Source organism: Chiroxiphia lanceolata, chromosome 28 (assembly GCF_009829145.1).
Source record: "Chiroxiphia lanceolata isolate bChiLan1 chromosome 28, bChiLan1.pri, whole genome shotgun sequence".
In the NCBI taxonomy this organism is placed as follows: Eukaryota; Metazoa; Chordata; class Aves; order Passeriformes; family Pipridae; genus Chiroxiphia; species Chiroxiphia lanceolata.
Genome location: NC_045664.1, coordinates 1177527 through 1194476, shown reverse-complemented (window position 1 = coordinate 1194476; position 16950 = coordinate 1177527). Strand labels below are relative to the sequence as shown.

Sequence of the window (16950 nt, the reverse complement as noted above, 5' to 3'; positions counted from 1 at the left end):
CAAACACTTTGACTTTGGAATTTCTGTGCATCCAACGTTTTGACTCCAAAATTTCCATGGATCCAACATTTTGACTTCAGAATTTCTGTGCATCCAACATTTTAACTCCAAAATTTCCATGGATCCAATACTTTGACTCCAAAATTTCTGTTCACCAAACATTTTGATTCCAAAATTCCTGTTCATCCAACATTTTGACTCCACAGTATCCATGAGTCCAGTACTTTGACTCCAAAATATCTGTGCATCCAATACTTTTACTTCAGAATTTCTGTGCCTCCAACATTTTGACTCCAAAATTTCCATGTATCCAATATTTTGACTCCAAAATTTCCGTGCACCAAACATTTTGACTCCAAAATTTCCGTGCACCAAACATTTTGACTCCAAAATTTCCATGGATCCAATATTTTGACTCCAGAATTTCTGTGCATCCAACATTTTGACTCCAAAATTTCCATGCATCCAATACTTTGTCTCCAAAATCTCCATGCATCCAGCCTTCTGACGGGTTTGGCTGTTGACTCCCCTCTCTCCTCCTCATATTCCCCTTCCCCTCAAGATTTCCTGCCCATCACCCCCAGTGTTTCCTGAGGGTCTCGGGGTGGTTTTGGGATGGGGGATCCCACAGCCAGCTGCTGATTCCCATCTCTCCTCCTCATTCCCAGTATAACCCTCCACCTGAAGATTTCCTGCCCATCCTCTCCTGCCTTTAACTACTCCCGGAGCCCGATCTGTGCCGTGCCCCAGGTGAAGATCGAGATGGAGTCGGATTACGAGGACACGGACACGGAGAAGGCCCCGCGGGACATGGGCAGTGAGACCACGTTATAGCCCCCCAGCCCCCAGCTTATATATATATATATATATAGACACCTGCACACTCATATATATATATATAAAGGAAATCGGGCTTATTTTTCTATGGGAGACTGGAGGCCCCAGGGGTTTTGCTCTGGGGGTTTTTGGTGCCGTGAGGTGTTGGGTTCCCAGCCCTTCCCGCTGGGAAACGGGGCTGGAAAGGTGGAATTGGTGATTTTGGCCCCGGAGCTGCTGCGGGGCTGGAGTAGCTGGAGGGGATTGGGATGTGGGAGCAGCTGATGTGCTGGAGGAAAAGGGGGTGATGCTCTTTGGGGGGATTTTGGGGTAGGGAGGAGGGTTGAGTGGCTGAGGGAGATTTGGCCCTGTTCCCAAATCCCTGGAATCGCGACGTGGCTCTTGGGGAGGCTTGTTTTGGGAAGGGGGTGTGTCGGCAGCAGGGTGCTGGTCCAAGGGGTGGGGTCCTTTCCATGGGATCCCAGGTGTGGTGGGAGCGTCCAGAGGGACCTGGATCTGCTGGGATTGGGCTGAGGAGGAAGAGGAGGCACAGTAGGATGGAGAGGAGCCTGGAGCTCCGGGGAGGGAAGGGAAGGAGGAGAAGCAGCTCAGGGTGAAGGTTGTTGCCACTTGAGGGCAACAACAACCAGGCTGTGGAGCAAGAGCAGGGCAGGGAATGGGGTCTTGGTTTCTGCAGGAAATTGGGAATGGTTTCTGTAGGAAACAGGAATGGGTTCTACAGGGAAACAGGAATGGGTTCTGCAGGGAATTGGGAACAGTTTCTGTAGGAAAGAGGAAAAGTTTCTGTAGGAATCAGGAATGGTTTCTGCAGGGAACTGGGAACACTTTCTGTAGGAAAGAGGAATGGTTTTTGTGGGAATCAGGAATGGTTCCTGCAGGGAATTGGGAACAGTTTCTGTAGGAAAGGAATGGTTTCCGTAGGAATCAGGAATAGGTTCTGTAGGGTGTTGGGAATGGTTTCTGCAGGGAAATGGGAACAGTGGCTGCAGTGAAGCCCTTTGGTGGCCCATCCCCATGTCCTCACCATGGCTCTCCAGGGCCACCCCTGGCCTGGGAACAGCCCCATCCCTTCCTCTGGGTGGGAGTGAGACATTCCCAAGACAGGAGCGAGACAGACATTCCCAAGCCGTGCTCTCACTAGAGGAATTCTCTCACTGGAGGAATCCAAGGATTCTCTGCTGCCCAGCCCTGTCCAAGGGGCTTCACTCCCACTTCAGCTCCTCCATCCTGGTCATTCCCAGCAGTTTAACAGCCGGTGGCTGGATCAGGGAGGGGAGAACAAGCACCTGGAGCAGGGAGGGCAGAGCCAGGACACAGAGCCAGGACATCCCCCCTGTGCTCCAGGCTCACACCCAGCACCTCCCTGCTGGGTGTCTGTCGGCATTTCAGCTCCATAATGGGCTCTTCCCACCCACTGCTGCCTCTGGATCCTCTGGGAGAGGAAGGAAAGGGAGAAGGTTTGGAGCCAGGGAGGCTCTGAGCTCCCTTTGCCTCTGCCCAGCTCCCACACTTCTTTTCCAGCAGCACCAGGGCAGTGCTGAGGCTTTCAAGGATTTTTCCCCTCCACAGACCAAGCCCAGACACTGCTCTGAAACAACCCTCAAATCTGTTTCTTTTACTCATTTTTTTCTAGTCTAATTCTGTATTTTTTTTCTCCATTTCAAACCTCCCAGAGCCCCAAACCCCTTCCCCAGGAGCAGGATCACCCTGCCTGATACTTACACCAGCACTACTGGGGTTTCTGGGCCACCAGTTAAATATTGCAACTGGTCTGAACCTTTGTGTGGGACAGATCCCTGTAAATAGTCAAAGCCAACAGAGACTTGAAGGCAATTTCCTATTTATAGCAATTTTTTTTCTGGTTCAGGTGCATTTCCTGGGGACAGGGGGTGAGAGAAATAACACATTGTTACCCTATCACCACTTCAGTGTTAATGAACAGTCAGAACCATTTCAACTTGGAGGCACTGTGTCTATTTTGTAGCGTTTTGTACCAATCCTGTGTGGTAGAAGCATCGTAGGCTTATGATTTTAATCAACCGGGTTAACTCGCTTTATCCAGCCCACCAGCTCTATTTCCACCACCCCTGGACAGGCTTTGTGGACTCTGGTAGCTGTTCCACAGGGCAGAGCTGAAGCCACTGTAGAATCCAGCTTGGTTTTGGCTCAATTTGTCTATTTTGCACCGTGGATTCTACTTTTTGTACGAGCAAACGGAGCGTCCGAGATTCGCCACCTCCAGCCTGGGACCACTGTCACATTTTGTATTTCTTGGATAAAACCCAATAAACCTCGTTTCAATGAGTCTCAGCTCTTAGTGTGTTTCTGCTGCAGAGCCCCTGAATCCCAGATTTCCTTCCCCCTGTGTTTTTATCAGTGCTCCCCCCTCCAGGAGAGGGGGTTTGGCACCACCAGCTCAGCTGGTACCTTCAGCCCATTAAAGGTTGGAAAAGCTTCCAAGATCTAGTCCAACCGATGGCACCACAACATTCCTGCTCTCAGGAAGGTGGGACCTGTCACACGAGGGAATATGTGAAGAGGAAAGAGTCCAAGATTCACCTCACTGCCCATGGATAATCCTGCAAGGAAGTTCTTCCACCCTGCTTGAGGCATCACCTCAGGTAAGGCTGATGTTCACAGGATAATTAGAGCTTAAAAACATCCTTCATGCTGTGATGTGGATTTAGCTGAGAAATAAGACTCAGGGAGCTGAACAGGTTTTGATCAGGCTTGAAAGGAAGAGATTTGCTTACTCTCAAGGCCAGTTGGTGCTGGTGGAGCAGTTGTGTCCCAGGTAAGCTCTGGGTGGCAGCCAGACCTCCCCCTGCTCTGGGGGAACAGCTCACCCCACAGGTGCTCTAAAAACAACTAGTGCAGCTTTTCTAGAAGTGAAGTAGTTGACTAGTAATAATTCCAGGGCACAAACAGGGATTTTTTTTTGTCTTCTCACACTTTATTTAGTTAGCCTGCATTACTCACTAGTTACACACTTCATAACACAGCCCAGGGAACCTCCCCGTGTGCCCTTTGTGGACACCAAACCCTCCTCACACTGTTCTTTGGTTAGAAAAAAAAGGCTTTTTAAAAAATTCACCAACCAAACAGCAAAAAACCCCAGCTTAGCTGCACACTAGAACATGTTACAACAGCTCTGCCACTGCCCAGGGCCCTGCACAGCCCCAGAGTACAAATATGGCTTTATTTTTAATTTTTCAAGTAATTTCTTCTACAGAAGAGCTCAAACTAAACATCCAGCGTTGAGCAGGAGAGCAGCACAAGCCACACTCCAGATCTGTGAGAACAGAACCATCAAGGCTTTGTACCATGGAGCAAATATCCCAAGGGAGTGCTGACGGAGTTCCCGGGAAAGCTGCATTCCCAGGATCCCAAATTCCTGCAGGAGCAGGTCTGGCTCACGCATAGAGCAGCTTTACAAGCAGGAGGAGCAAAGGCATGAAGATTTACACACCTCAGTACCACCAGATGCAGCTGCTTCAGCTCCAATAAATACCTGCGACCTCCGAGCGGGAAATTTTTCCCATTCCGAGACAATAAATAAAAAAATATTGCATTTTCTATCGGCCTGTTTGGGAGTCAGTTTGGAATGTTGCTTTCAGTGCTACAAAGGAGAAGGATGGCCCAGGTCAAGCAGTCAGTGCTTCCAACTCTTTGGGTTTCAGCAGCTTCTTGGCAGCAATGATGGTGTTTTTCATCAGCATGGCCACGGTCATGGGTCCCACCCCGCCCGGCACTGGGGTGATGTAACTGGCCTTCTTCCTCACCCCTGGGGAGGAAAGGCACAGCTCAGCAGCAAAATCAACAGCAGCAACAACTCCCAGGCTAAAAGCCCCCAGATTTCCTCCAGGGTCATCATTTAGGAACAGGAGTTTCTCCACGTGGCCTTTTCCCCGTTATCCAGCCCCGCTCTTTCCGTCCTGCTGCTCTAAACCAGCCCAACTGCAAAGCCCAGGCTGGGGAAAAGCTCAAAGGAAGGACTAAAGGATCTAAAGTAAGGTCTAAAAGCTGGTTTCTAGCACAGAAATGTCAAATCCAAGACTAGGTGTGGCCTTGATGTTGGTATTTCATCAATCTGGACATTCACCCTCTTTTTCTTCCAGGGGGAAATTCCAAGGTCTTCCCCCAGGCTCATCCCAAGAGCCCCTGTGGGGCTGCAGCTCCAGGAGGATCAAGGCCAGGGAATACAGGGCAGGAGGTAAGTTCTGCATGGCTTTCTTTTAAAAGAGGTTTTGGAATAGAGGCAAAGTGACCCAACTGGGATAACATGGAACAACATTGGATGAACCAGACACACGAACCAGGACTTTCCTTCCCTTTGCAGCACCCAAGTGCTCCAGAACCCACACCCAGAGCCTTTCCATACCTTCAAAATCCACATCCCCAACCAGCCTGGACTTGGCAGTGACAGGATCCTGCACTCTGGTTATTCCCACATCAATCACTGCAGCTCCTTCTTTGATCATGTCAGCTGTGATCAGGTTGGGAATGCCTGGAAAAACACAGAACTACACACTCAGGGGTGTTAAACAGCCCCCCTGCTCCTCCTCACCCACATTCCCAGGATGTTCTGGCCCATCTGGGCCTTCCTGCCCCCCAGACCAGCTGGACTCCATAATCTTCAGGGTCTTTTCCAACCTAAATTATCCCATGAAACACAAATCAATGGGAGCACATTTCAGCTACTGATGTGCAGCTCAATCAGATATTTCACTTTCAGACTGAAAGAGGGGGAATTTTAGGTTGAGGGTGGGGAGGGGCTAGGCTGGAACTGCCAGAGAAGCTGTGGCTGCCCCATCCCTGGAAGTGTCCAAGGCCAGGTTGGAGCAACCTGGGCTAGTGGAAGGTGTCTGGGGGTTGGAACAACATAATCTTTAAGGTCCCTCAACCATTCCAGGATTCCATGTTTCTGTTTGAGATGTTCCCTGAGAACTCAGAGCAAAGAGCTGGAATCCATGCCCAGGAACCTCTGGGACCTCACACCTTCTCCACATGGAATCCTCAAAGCATTTGGGGTCTGGGGCTGTTTGGTGCAGCTCCAGCAGGTTTTCCAGCTGCACTGGGACAGGAACCTGGAGCAGTGCCTGATCCCACCCCATCCCAGCCTGGCAGAGGCTCTGGATTTATCCCAGGGCTGTCCCAGAGGGACAGGGAGGGGTGGGAGCAGCAACTTGGCGCTCAACCTCCCTTTTAGGGTGGGGCATGTTTGTCTGGTTCAGCCAGATACTGAGGGGAAGAACTGAGAGACACTTAAATATTAACAATTAATGGCTCAAACAATCACTTCCAGGGGCAGCAGGTGCTTTGCTGACCCATCACAATTATTAGCTAAAGGAGAAATTTCTTGCCACTGTTGGAATCAATATTCTTCCCCAGTCCCTCATTTTTTCTAACAATTTTCAAGTTTGTCACAAACATCCTTTAGTTCTCCTATTTAAATCTCCACATCACCTCTTTTCTTTGGAGAGGACAGTTCTGCTGAGGATGAACCTTCTAAATTTCTAAAATGAAATTAATAAAAATTCCAGGCATTTTATAGAAAAATAACTGTGAGGATGTGTTAAAATTGACATTGGGAATTAAAGTGCTGTCCAAGGTGTGCAGAGGGGGGTGAACACCAGAGGGTGACCACAACAAATCAACTTTTGATTAGCCATGAGCTGGTTTTTGAGCCAGATAATGGAAGAGGCTGAGAAGAAGCAGGTCCTGAGGTGAGATGATGATTTTTATCATCCCAATGTCCTCCCTCACCCACCTGGCCCAGGTGGAAAACCCCCCTGGGGGAGTGTCAGGACATTCCCACACGGGGCTGAAGGTTTTCATCCTTCAGATGGGGCAGAACTGGCTCAGCCACACTGTGAGAGGAGCTGTCATGTCTTAGAAGGGCCATAAACCACCAAAGACCCCTAAAGTGCCCCCAGATTCATTTTTGGGGCTTCCACCAGAGTTTGGCACATGACCCATCAGCCAAGGGAGGTACCTGGACCTTCCCACCTGAACCTGAACGTGGATTATCTCATTAATCATTGTGGTTTTGGTGCCTACAGTGTCCTAAGGCATCATTCTGGGGGCTTCCCCCATCCCTGATGGATCAAGACTGACCAACAGACATCAAAATTCCAACACTGGAATCCACAGCTGGTGAGATTTTCCTACTCTGATCTCTTCTTTCTTTTCCCCTTATACATTTTCTGAAGTGTTATATTCATGCTTTTATATTGTTGCATGTCCACAGACAATAAAACAGCTCCATCCCTCCTTTCCATTGCAACCAAATTGATCTAAAATAATTTATATATGTAAACACTGATCAATCAGTGTCCTTTCACTCCAACCCACCCCAAGGGATCTATTAACAATGACCTCAGTTCCCTTCACTCTTAGGGCTGGGTTTTAACAGGAATTCCCTCCCACCCTTGTTTTCTCTCATCCATGTGACCCTCTCTCTGCTCCTCTCACACCTTCCCAGGTGACTCCATCCCCTTCTGTCCTTACACACCCCCAAACCTCCCACACTTTCTCTTCACACCCAATTCTCACCCCACACTTTCTCTCCTCCCTCCCCACAGGCTCCCACCCACCTTCTACTGCCAAAAAGACCCTCCAAACCAGCTCAGCTCCTCTGCCCAGGGGACAGTCTGGAGCAGGGCACAAACTGAGTGGATCCTCATGCTCTGGGGGTGCCTCTGCAGCTGCTCCAGGTAAGCAGATCTTACCTTGATAATTATTTTCTTGATATTTTTTCTCATCCCACATAAATACAACAGAAGGTACAACAGAGCCTGTTGTTATACAGCTGGATAAGAGTCTTATGGGATGGGTGAACAACTGGCTCATGGGTTGGGCACAAAGTCACAGTGACTGGGGTGGTGTCAGGCTGGCACTGGGGGTGTTCCACAGGGCTCCATCCTGCAGTTCTCTTCAACACCTTCATCAGCTCAAAGGAAAACTGAGGAACTTGGCTGAGGACACCAAACTGGGAGGAGCTGTTGACTCCCTCGAGGGCAGAGAGGGCTCAGCAGACCAGAGATGGACAATCCCCAACCGTGGGAAGTGGAACAAGGGCAAGGGCTGGATTGTGCCCCTGGGCTGGGGCAGCCCTGGCTGTGTGTGTGGGCTGGGGATGAGAGGCTGGAGAGCAGCTGCAGGAAGGGCCCTGGGGGTCCTGGTCCATGGCCAGTTGTTCCTGAGTCAGCAGTGCCCTGGCAACCAGGAGGGCCAATGTGTCCTGGGGGCATCAGGGAGGGGATTGTCCTGCTCTGCTCTGCCCTGGGGTGGCCTCACCTCAACATTGGGGCAGTTTGGGGGGACACAATATAACAAAACCATTGGAACTCTCCAATGGAACTGTCCAAAGGGGGCCACGAGGATGGGGAAGGGCCTTGATTTGAAGCCATGTGAGGACACTGAGGGGACTGGGTGTGTTCAGCTGGAGAAGAAGAGACTGAAGTCAGACCTCATTGGGGGTCTTCAAAATCCTCCTGAGGGGCAGCTCTGATCTCTGCTCTCTGTGAGCAGGGACAGGACCCTGGAACAGCTGGAGCTGTGTCAGGGCAGGGTCAGGTTGGATCTCAGGGAAAGGTTCTTCCCCCACAGGCTGGTTGGGCACTGACCAGGCTCCCCAGGGTTTGGTCACAGCCCCAAGGCTGCCAGAGCTCCAGGGTTGTTCAGACAACACTCTCAGGGACAGGGTGGGTTGTTGAGGTTTCTGTGCAGGCCCAGGAGCTGCACTTGATGGGTCCCTTCCAACTCATTATAGTCTCTGATTCCATGTTGCTCTTTAGGATCTGATCAGGTGTCATGGGCAGGCCAAGCCCCTCCTGCCAGGTGTTATTTTCCATTTCAAAGGCAAAGCCACAAACAGCTCTGTGAGGAACACCAAACATGCTGCTCCTTGGCTTCTGCACAGGATGAACTGGCTCCAGCAGCCCCTCACCTGCAGCCCTGGGAGCACCAGACTCTCCCACACTGCCAGAGAGGCTCCAGAACATTCCATGCCAAGGATTCCCACCAGGAACACCTGGAGCACCCTCTGTGCCCCTCAGCTGTGCCATCAGCCAGGCCCTACCTGCTGCTGCCACCACGATGTCTGCACGGATCATGTGCTGCTTCAGCTGCTCCTTGGGGGTGTAGCGGTGGGAGATCGTGACTGTGGCATCACCTGGGAGAGAGATTCCATGGAGCTTTAATTCCCAAACCCACCCAGTTCTCTGCATCTTCCCCTTCAGGACCACCCCTGTGTTTAGCAGGAACATCAGGGCCTGCTGACAAACCCCAGGGAACAGCCTGTGGAGTCAGAGGGAAGGACTTGGGATGGAAGGGGACAAGGACTTGATGAAGGAGGCTCCAAAATGTTACAAGGAGGCTCAGGGAAGACCTTATTGGTCTCTACAACTCCCTGACAGGAGGCTGGAGCCAGCTGGGGGTTGGGCTCTGCTCCCAGGGAACAAGGGACAGGACAAGAGGAAACAGGAAGGGGCAGTTTAGGTTGGGTATTGGGGAAATTCCTTCAAGAAAAGGGTTGTTAAACATTGGAACAGGCTGCCCAGGGAAATGGTGGAGTCACCATCCCTGGAAGTGTTCAAAAAACATGTGGATGTGGCACTTGAGGACACAGTCTAGTGGTGAACATGGTGCTGGTTGATGGTTGGGCTTGATGACCCCTAAGGTCTTTTCCAACCTTAACAATTTTAAGACCATGTGCAGAATCAACTCCCCAGCCTTGGCCAGATTCCTGAGGGACCCCTGAGATGGCTCTAGGAGCCTGAAGAGGGCAGTGGGACAGGTTTCCTACCTCCAGGCCGCTCGTGTTTGCCATCAGTGTGGAGCAGCATCGCGATGGGCATCCCCACGTTCTTCGACCTCCCGGCCACCACCACGTTCTTGCCCAGTGTTGGGATCCCTGCAGAGGGCAAGATCAGAGAATCATGGAGTATCCTGAGTTGAAAGGGACCCATTAGGATCACCAAGGGCAGCTCCTGGCCCTGCAGACACCCCAACAATCCCACCCTGTCCCTGAGAGTGCTGTCTGAACAACCCTGGAGCTCTGGCAGCCTTGGGGCTGTGCCCACTGCCCTGGGGAGCCTGGGCAGTGCCCAACCACCCTGTGGGGGAAGAACCTTTCCCTGGGATCCAACCTGAGCCTGCCCTGACACAGCTCCAGCCATTCCCTGGGTGCTGTCCCTGGTCCCCCCAGAGCAGAGCTCAGTCCCTGCCCCTCCTCTGCCCCTCTCCATGGAGTTGGAACTGCAGTGAGGTCTCCCCTCAGTCTCCTCTGCTCCAGCTGAACGCACCAAGTGCCCTCACACAGCTTCAAATCAAGGCCCTTCCCCATCTTCGTTACCTCCTTTGGACACTCTCCAATGGTTTTGTTATATTGTGTCCCCTCAAACTGCCCCAATGTTGAGGTGAGGCCACCCCAGGGCAGAGCAGAGCAGGACAATCCCCTCCCTGATGCCCCCAGGACACGTTGGCCCTCCTGGCTGCCAGGGCACTGCTGACTCAGGAACAACTGGCCATGGACCAGGACCCCCAGGGCCCTTCCTGCAGCTGCTCTCCAGCCTCTCATCCCCAGCCCACACACACAGCCAGGGCTGCCCCAGCCCAGGGGCACAATCCAGCCCTTGCCCTTGTTCCACTTCCCACGGTTGGGGATTGTCCATCTCTGGTCTGCTGAGCCCTCTCTGCCCTCGAGGGAGTCAACAGCTCCTCCCAGTTTGGTGTCCTCAGCCAAGTTCCTCAGTTTTCCTTTGAGCTGATGAAGGTGTTGAAGAGAACTGCAGGATGGAGCCCTGTGGAACACCCCCAGTGCCAGCCTGACACCACCCCAGTCACTGACTTTGTGCCCAACCCATGAGCCAGTTCCTCACCACCACATAACACAGTTGTCCAGCTGGGAATCTTAAACCAGACATCAGCTGGAATTTTGCTGGACAGCAGCCCCATCCTGCAGGAGCAGCAGCTCTTCCCAGCTCTCCTGATGATCTTACCAGTTCTCTTGATGATCTCCCAGACGCCCCAGGGGGTGGCAGGTAACATGGAGTCCTGGTCCAGGCACAGGCGGCCCACGTTGATGACGTGGAAGCCGTCGACGTCCTTGTCGGGGCTGACGGCGTTGCAGACCCTGCGCTCGTCGATGTGTCCTGGGGGACAGAGAGGGGGCTCAGCCTGCAACTGTGCTGGGCACCCCAGCACGCCCTGGGCTCCACCTCTGATTCTGAGCCCTGAGCCAGACTTGGTTCTGACCCTGAGTTAGTTCTGAGCCCCAGCCCTGGGCTCAAGCTCTGACCTCGAAGCACCAACCCCTTCAAAATGTGGAGGCTTGAGGCTCCTCAGCACTTCCAGCTCAAAGCTCCCAGCAGAGAGGGACTGACAGCTCTTTGGAATTACAGCCTTGCTCGTGCTGAGGGTATTTTTAGGCAGCCTCAAGGCCACAACTGAGTTCGAGCTGATACTGGAAGTTGATACTCCCAGCACAGGAATAGATCCTGTGACCCCCAGAAACCAAACTCCTGCAGGCAGATGGTGCTGAGGAGCTGCAGGGACATCTGTAAACTCCACCAGGGCATGATCCCACCTCTCGTGGCACAGGATTGTCCTCACAGCACATAGAAACCCTTAAAAACTTCATGTAGGACAGAAAGAGGTGGAAGTTCAGCTCCTCACCAGGCAGAGGGAGCTGCACCAACAGCCCATCCACGTTTGCATCGTTGTTGAGTTTGCTGATCAAATCCAGCAGCTCCTCCTCAGTGATGGAAGCTGGTCTGAGGATGGTCTCACTGCTGATCCCTGGAAATCATCCCAAACACCTCATTAGTGAGCCCAGGCTATGCACAAGGCAGCAACGTTCCTGATCTTTGTGGATTTAAGCCCCCCTGTTTCATTGCTCTACCAAATCCCAGAAGTGCACACCAAGGACTGAATGGATTAGGCAATAAGGAGCAGCTTCTGGGCTGGAGAGACCTTCCCAAGCCTTCCCAGGACAATTATGTGGGATTAATGACCTGGGATAGAGTGTTTGAGTTTCTCACAGTGCAGGGAGGGATTAGAGAAACCCAGCCAAGGATGAAAATAAAACCACACATCCTGTGAGCCCTCTGGGCACAGGAGGAAAGGGATGGCAGCTTAAAAATCTCAGCTCCAAAAATCTCCAATCCGAAAAAATCTCTCAGCAGTGCAGAACCCAAGTTAAAATAACACCATTTCTTGCCCCCAACCCTGAGCAGAATCTTGGATTGCAAGATGGGAAGGAGTCAGAGCAGCGAGGCTGAACAGTGACTCTTGAGGTGAGGAAAGGAGGCCAAAAAGCCCTTCCTGTGCTTTTTATGCCTCTGGGAAGGCTGAAAATCCCAAGCACAGAGCTTGATGTTGTCCTGAAGGATCCCAATGGCACATGGACAATGTTTACCAACCCCATCCCAGGATAACAAGAACCCAGATTCCAGGTGAAGGTGGACAGGGGTGAAAAGCTGCCAGATGGATTCAGAGCAAGCAGCTTCCCCCAGCCTCCAGCACGGAGGATTCCTACCCCAACCCCGCTGTTTTGGGCAGGGAGCCCCAGCCATACCCACGTCAGCCGCTGCCTTGGTCTTGTTGAGGACGTAGGAGTGACTGGCTGGGTTCTCCCCGACCAGGACCACGCTCAGGTGGGGCCTCTTGTTCCCCGCTGCCACCCACTGCTCCACCTCGTGCCGGGCTTCCTGCCGGATCTGCCGGGCCAGCTTCCTCCCAGAGATCACCACAGCCTCAGCTCTGCAACAGGGGAAGTGCCACCACACCATCAGCACCCTCAGGACCTTCACACCCAAGCTTTGTGTGACATGGGCTGGGAAAACCAGGAGCCAACCACAGCCGGGGGAGAAAAGGCTCTTTCTGAGCTTCCAATTCCATTAAAAATGCAGGAAACTCTTGTCTCCAAAGCCTCTTCCTGCTCAGAGACCCCAGGGAGCAGGTTTGAGAGGAGCCAGGGACCAACAGAGCAACAAGTGTCACCATCAGCATCCTCAGGACCATCAACTCCCAGCTTTGTACAACATGGAACAGGAAAACCAGGAGCCAACCACAGCCAGGGGAGAAAAGGCTCTTTCCCTTGAGCTCTGTACAAGCTTTTTGCATCTTGATGTTAAATCTTGTTAAGCAGCACATTGCAGGCTCATTTCCAGCTTTGCTGGGACCAGACAAGACAAACACAGAATATCCTGAGTTGGAAGGGACCCCTTAGGATCACTGATCCAGCTCCTGGCCCTGCACAGCCCCAACAACCCCGCCCTGTGCTGAGAGCAACATCCAAATGCTCCTTGAACTTTGTTTTATGAAGGTGGTTTTTCTTTATCTGCAGAAACTCCAATTCCTGAAATGACTTTTCAGCCTTTCCCAGCCCTCCCACATCCCTGGATCTCTGCCCATCCTCCCTCCCCAGCACCAGCCAGGGGCCAGACCTACCCTGTGCCAGCAGAGCTCCCTGTGCTCCCCAGTTTTAACAGCTTTGCTGAGCTCCCAATCCCATTAAAACTGCAGGAAACTCCTGTCTCCAAGGCCTCTTCCTGCTCAGGGAGCAGGATCCACCAGGAGTTGGATCCATGATCCTTGTGGGTCCCTTCCAGCTCAGGATATTCCATAATTTAAGTCTTTCTGCAAGGCCTCCTGACCAGCACCTCCCTCGTCCAATTTCCCTGCCCTCAGATCCAGAATAGGCACAGATGCTCCTCAGCATTCCTGGCATTGCTGGTGCCTTCCCAAATTGCAGGAACCAGCCTATTCCTGAAGCAATTTCCAGACAATCTCCATCACAACCCACTCCACTTTCCCCAGGAACCCAGGAGACAGCTGACCCACAAAGCCCAACAGCACCAGGAGCACTTTCCCACCCTCCCTGCACCTCAACATCCACCAGAAAAAGCTGAATTGCTGCAGTTTCTCCTCAAAAATCCATCAGCTGCCTCACGGATGGATCTTCTCCTGCTAGGATCCTGGACTGAGCCCAACAGTGCTGTTTTCTGACCTTTTCCAGGTACAATCTTTGGGAGTAGCTGGAACCAGGGAAAACCACTCCCATAACTGCTCCAGACACACACGAGCCTTCTCAGGTAGGAGAAGCCTTTTCCCTAAATCCTTATTTGGAGGTGCAGAGGAGCTTTTGTGCTTTAATCCCTGCCTTACTCAAACATGCAGTTTTCCCCATTTACTGGGAATTAAGTGTTACTTCATCCCTACCTGCAACCACCCCAGTCAAACCCATTTACCAACCAGCCCCAGCCCACTGGGTCTCTAATTCTTGTTCCAGCTTCAGAGCTAAACCTGTGCCAAACTACCAGATGCTGATTTGGATGTAAAAGGAATTATGACAAGTGCCTGGTAAGACAGGGAATGGAAAATTCCTTAAATCAGAGGCAAAACCTACCTGGATCTTCCCTGAGATTGGGGTGCTCTGCGCTCTCAGGGAGAGGGAGAAGCACCAGCCCCCGGGGGAGCTACAGGGGGACAAAGAGGGAGCTCAGAGCCCTGTTTGGAGCAGGGTGGGCTGGTCGGGGGTCTCTGTTCCTCTGACCTGGGCGGCCTTTGTCCCTCTCACCCCGGGGGATCTCGGGGGGTCTCTGTTTCCCTCACACCGTTTAAATCCGGGTCCAGTGCCCAGGGAATGCTTGGGAGGGGGCTCTGTCCATCTTAACCCGTGGGATCTCCGGGGGGGGTCTCTGCCCTCTCACTCCAGGGAATGCTCAGGGGGCTTTGTCCTTCTCTCGGGGGATGCCAGAGGAGGATCTCCACCCCTCTCACACCGTTTAAATCCAGGGTCAGTGCCCGGGGGATGCTCAGGGGTCTCTGTCCCTCCGACCTGGGGGATGGCTGGGGGTCTTTGTCGCTCTCAGGAGCGTGCATACGGGGCGGTCTCTGTCTCTCTCGTCCCCGGGGGGGTCTCCATCCACCGCCCCCCGGGGGACACCCGCGTCCAGCCCCGCACCCCCACGCAAGGCGGGCGCGGGATTTCATCAGCCTGCACCGCCCGGCGCGGCCGCTGGGGGGAGGATCTGCCCCGCTCCCCGGGCACCGCCACGGGGCGAGACCGGTAACCGCGACCCCCGGCGCGGGTTCCACCGCCCCGGCCCCCTCCTCAGCCCGCACCGGGCGGGCCGCGCTCCCACCGCCTCTGTCCCACCCCCAGTCCTCCCCGCGGGGTACCTGGGCGCGCTGAGGTGCAGGCGGCGGTCGCGAGGTCTGAGAGCGGCGCGGCCGAGGGCGCGAAGCGGGCAGAGCGCGGTTGCCATGGCAGCGGCAGCAGAAACAGCCAAAAAAACGCCAAAACGAGACCACCTCAGTATAAGAGCGGCGCGTGCCACCCGCCCTGTTATATAGGCGGGTAAGACCCGCCCCCTAGCGCGCGCGCCGGCGGGAGCCAATGAGGTGTTGGATGGGTGGGGACGGAGCGGGAGCTGCGCGCTGCGATTGGATGGAGGGAGAAGGGGAGGGCGGTGTGATTGGTGAGGAAGCGCGCGGGTTCCCGCCCTAAATAGGGCAAGGAGACGTTGATTGGCTGAACCCGCGGGGTGCAACACGGGTGGGGGGGGCGTAAGAGGAGGGTAGGGGGCCGGGGGCGTGGCTTGTGGGTAAGGGGCGGGGCCAGAGATGGGCTGGGGGGAAAGGGGTAAAACTGGGATTTTGGTGACGTGAGGAGGGATTGGGGTAACAGAGGGTCAGGGCTGGAATTGGAATTAGGGCTACATGTAGGATTAGGTTTAGGGCTGGGGTTGGGATCGGGGCTAGAAGGGGGTTGGGATTGGGGTTAGAGCTGGAATTGGAACTGGGATTGGAGTTAGAGCTAAATCTGGGACTGGGGTTAGGACTGGAATTGGGGTCAAGGCTAAATGTGGCATTAGGGTGAGGGGTGGGGTTGGGATCGGGGCTGGAATTGGGGCTGGAGTGTCAATTAGGGATAAATGTGGGATTGGTGTTAGAGCTGGGGTTGGGGCTGGAACTGGGGCTGGAGTTGGAGTTAGGAACAAATGTGGAATTTGGTTTAGGGCTGGGGTTGGAGTTAGAGCTGGGACTGAGGTCAAGGCTAAATACGAGATTAGGGTTAGAGGTGTGGTTGGGATGGGAGCAGGGGCTTGGCTTGAGCCTGGGATAAGATTAAATACAGGACTAAGTGTGTCCAAACCTGGACTGAGACTAAGATCAGGGTTAGGATTAGGGTTGGATTTGGCACTAAGTGCTCCCAGTTCCGAGTGTTCCCGGCTCCAGGTGTTCCCAGTTCCAGGCAATGAGGCCGGAGCAGAGAGATTTCTCTGAACAATTTTTCCTTGCCATGACTTTAGAAGTGACGAGCGCTGTAATGTTTATACTTATAAGCTGTGTGAAAATATGCAATGTTTATACTTGTTAGCCTTGTGTCTATCATTATAAGGTTTGAGAACATGGTATGTTTAAAGTAAGAAAGCCTTGAGAAAGTGGAGATAATGAAACACCTGCAGACCTCGGAAAAACCCTAAAGGTGGATCAATAGAAAGAGCTTTGCATGCCAAGTATGATTTCAGAGCGCGTGGACAGAGCACCAGGTCCAATAAACTGAGAGCACGGGACGCGTGCACGGACTGAGCACGTCCCCGGAACAAACTAAACTGTATAAAAGTTAACTGATTAAAATAATAAATTGGGCATCGTTTTGATCACATTGATCATCTGCCTTGTCTCTGTACTCCTGCCCTCAACAAGGCAATCCAAGGGGAGTGTGGTGGGGAGCTGGATCTCATCCTGGAGCAGGTACAGGGCAGCCTCCCATCAGCCTCCATCAATGGAGAGAGGAGTTTATTCTTATTATCATCATCATCATCATCATAGCACTCCCCCTTTGGAATGCTCCCCTGTTCTGGCTTGGCTCTCCACAGGTGGAAAAATTAAATGTTTTTTGTGCAAAACGTGGCATCAGATCACGTCGGGATGGATGTGGATGATGCTCGCTGGTATGGAATGGATTGGGTTGGAGGGGATTTTAAGGATCATCCCATTACACCCCTGCCATGGGCAGGGACACCTTCCACTAGCCCAGGTTGCTCCAACCTGGCCTTGGACACTTCCAGGGATGGGGCAGCCACAGCTTCTCTGGGA

At 52.9% G+C, this 16950-nt stretch overlaps 2 protein-coding genes across 3 annotated transcripts in view; one reads left to right on the top strand and one right to left on the bottom strand.

The window, feature by feature from the left end:
- SLC4A5 (solute carrier family 4 member 5) overlaps positions 1-694 on the top strand; it is a 37754-nt gene extending 37060 nt beyond the window's left edge. The window contains exon 25 of the mRNA XM_032712636.1: positions 669-694. The gene's annotated coding sequence lies outside the window, so the exon portion shown is untranslated. The remainder of the gene's footprint in view (positions 1-668) is intronic.
- Positions 695-3768: 3074 nt separating this feature from the next.
- Positions 3769-15164, bottom strand: MTHFD2 (methylenetetrahydrofolate dehydrogenase (NADP+ dependent) 2, methenyltetrahydrofolate cyclohydrolase). Of its 2 annotated transcripts, none has more exons than XM_032712637.1 (8): positions 15028-15164; positions 12419-12603; positions 11518-11640; positions 10842-10994; positions 9647-9754; positions 8921-9013; positions 5219-5344; positions 3769-4621 (listed from the first exon to the last, which is right to left on the bottom strand). In XM_032712637.1, the coding sequence occupies exons 1-8, from the start codon at positions 15111-15113 to the stop codon at positions 4482-4484; spliced, it is 1014 nt and encodes a 337-aa protein (XP_032568528.1). In that variant the 5' UTR covers positions 15114-15164; the 3' UTR covers positions 3769-4481. The 2 variants fall into 2 exon arrangements, with proteins under 2 accessions (XP_032568528.1, XP_032568529.1); XM_032712638.1 differs by lacking the exon at positions 15028-15164 and adding an exon at positions 13730-13841.
- Positions 15165-16950: the final 1786 nt, after the last annotated feature.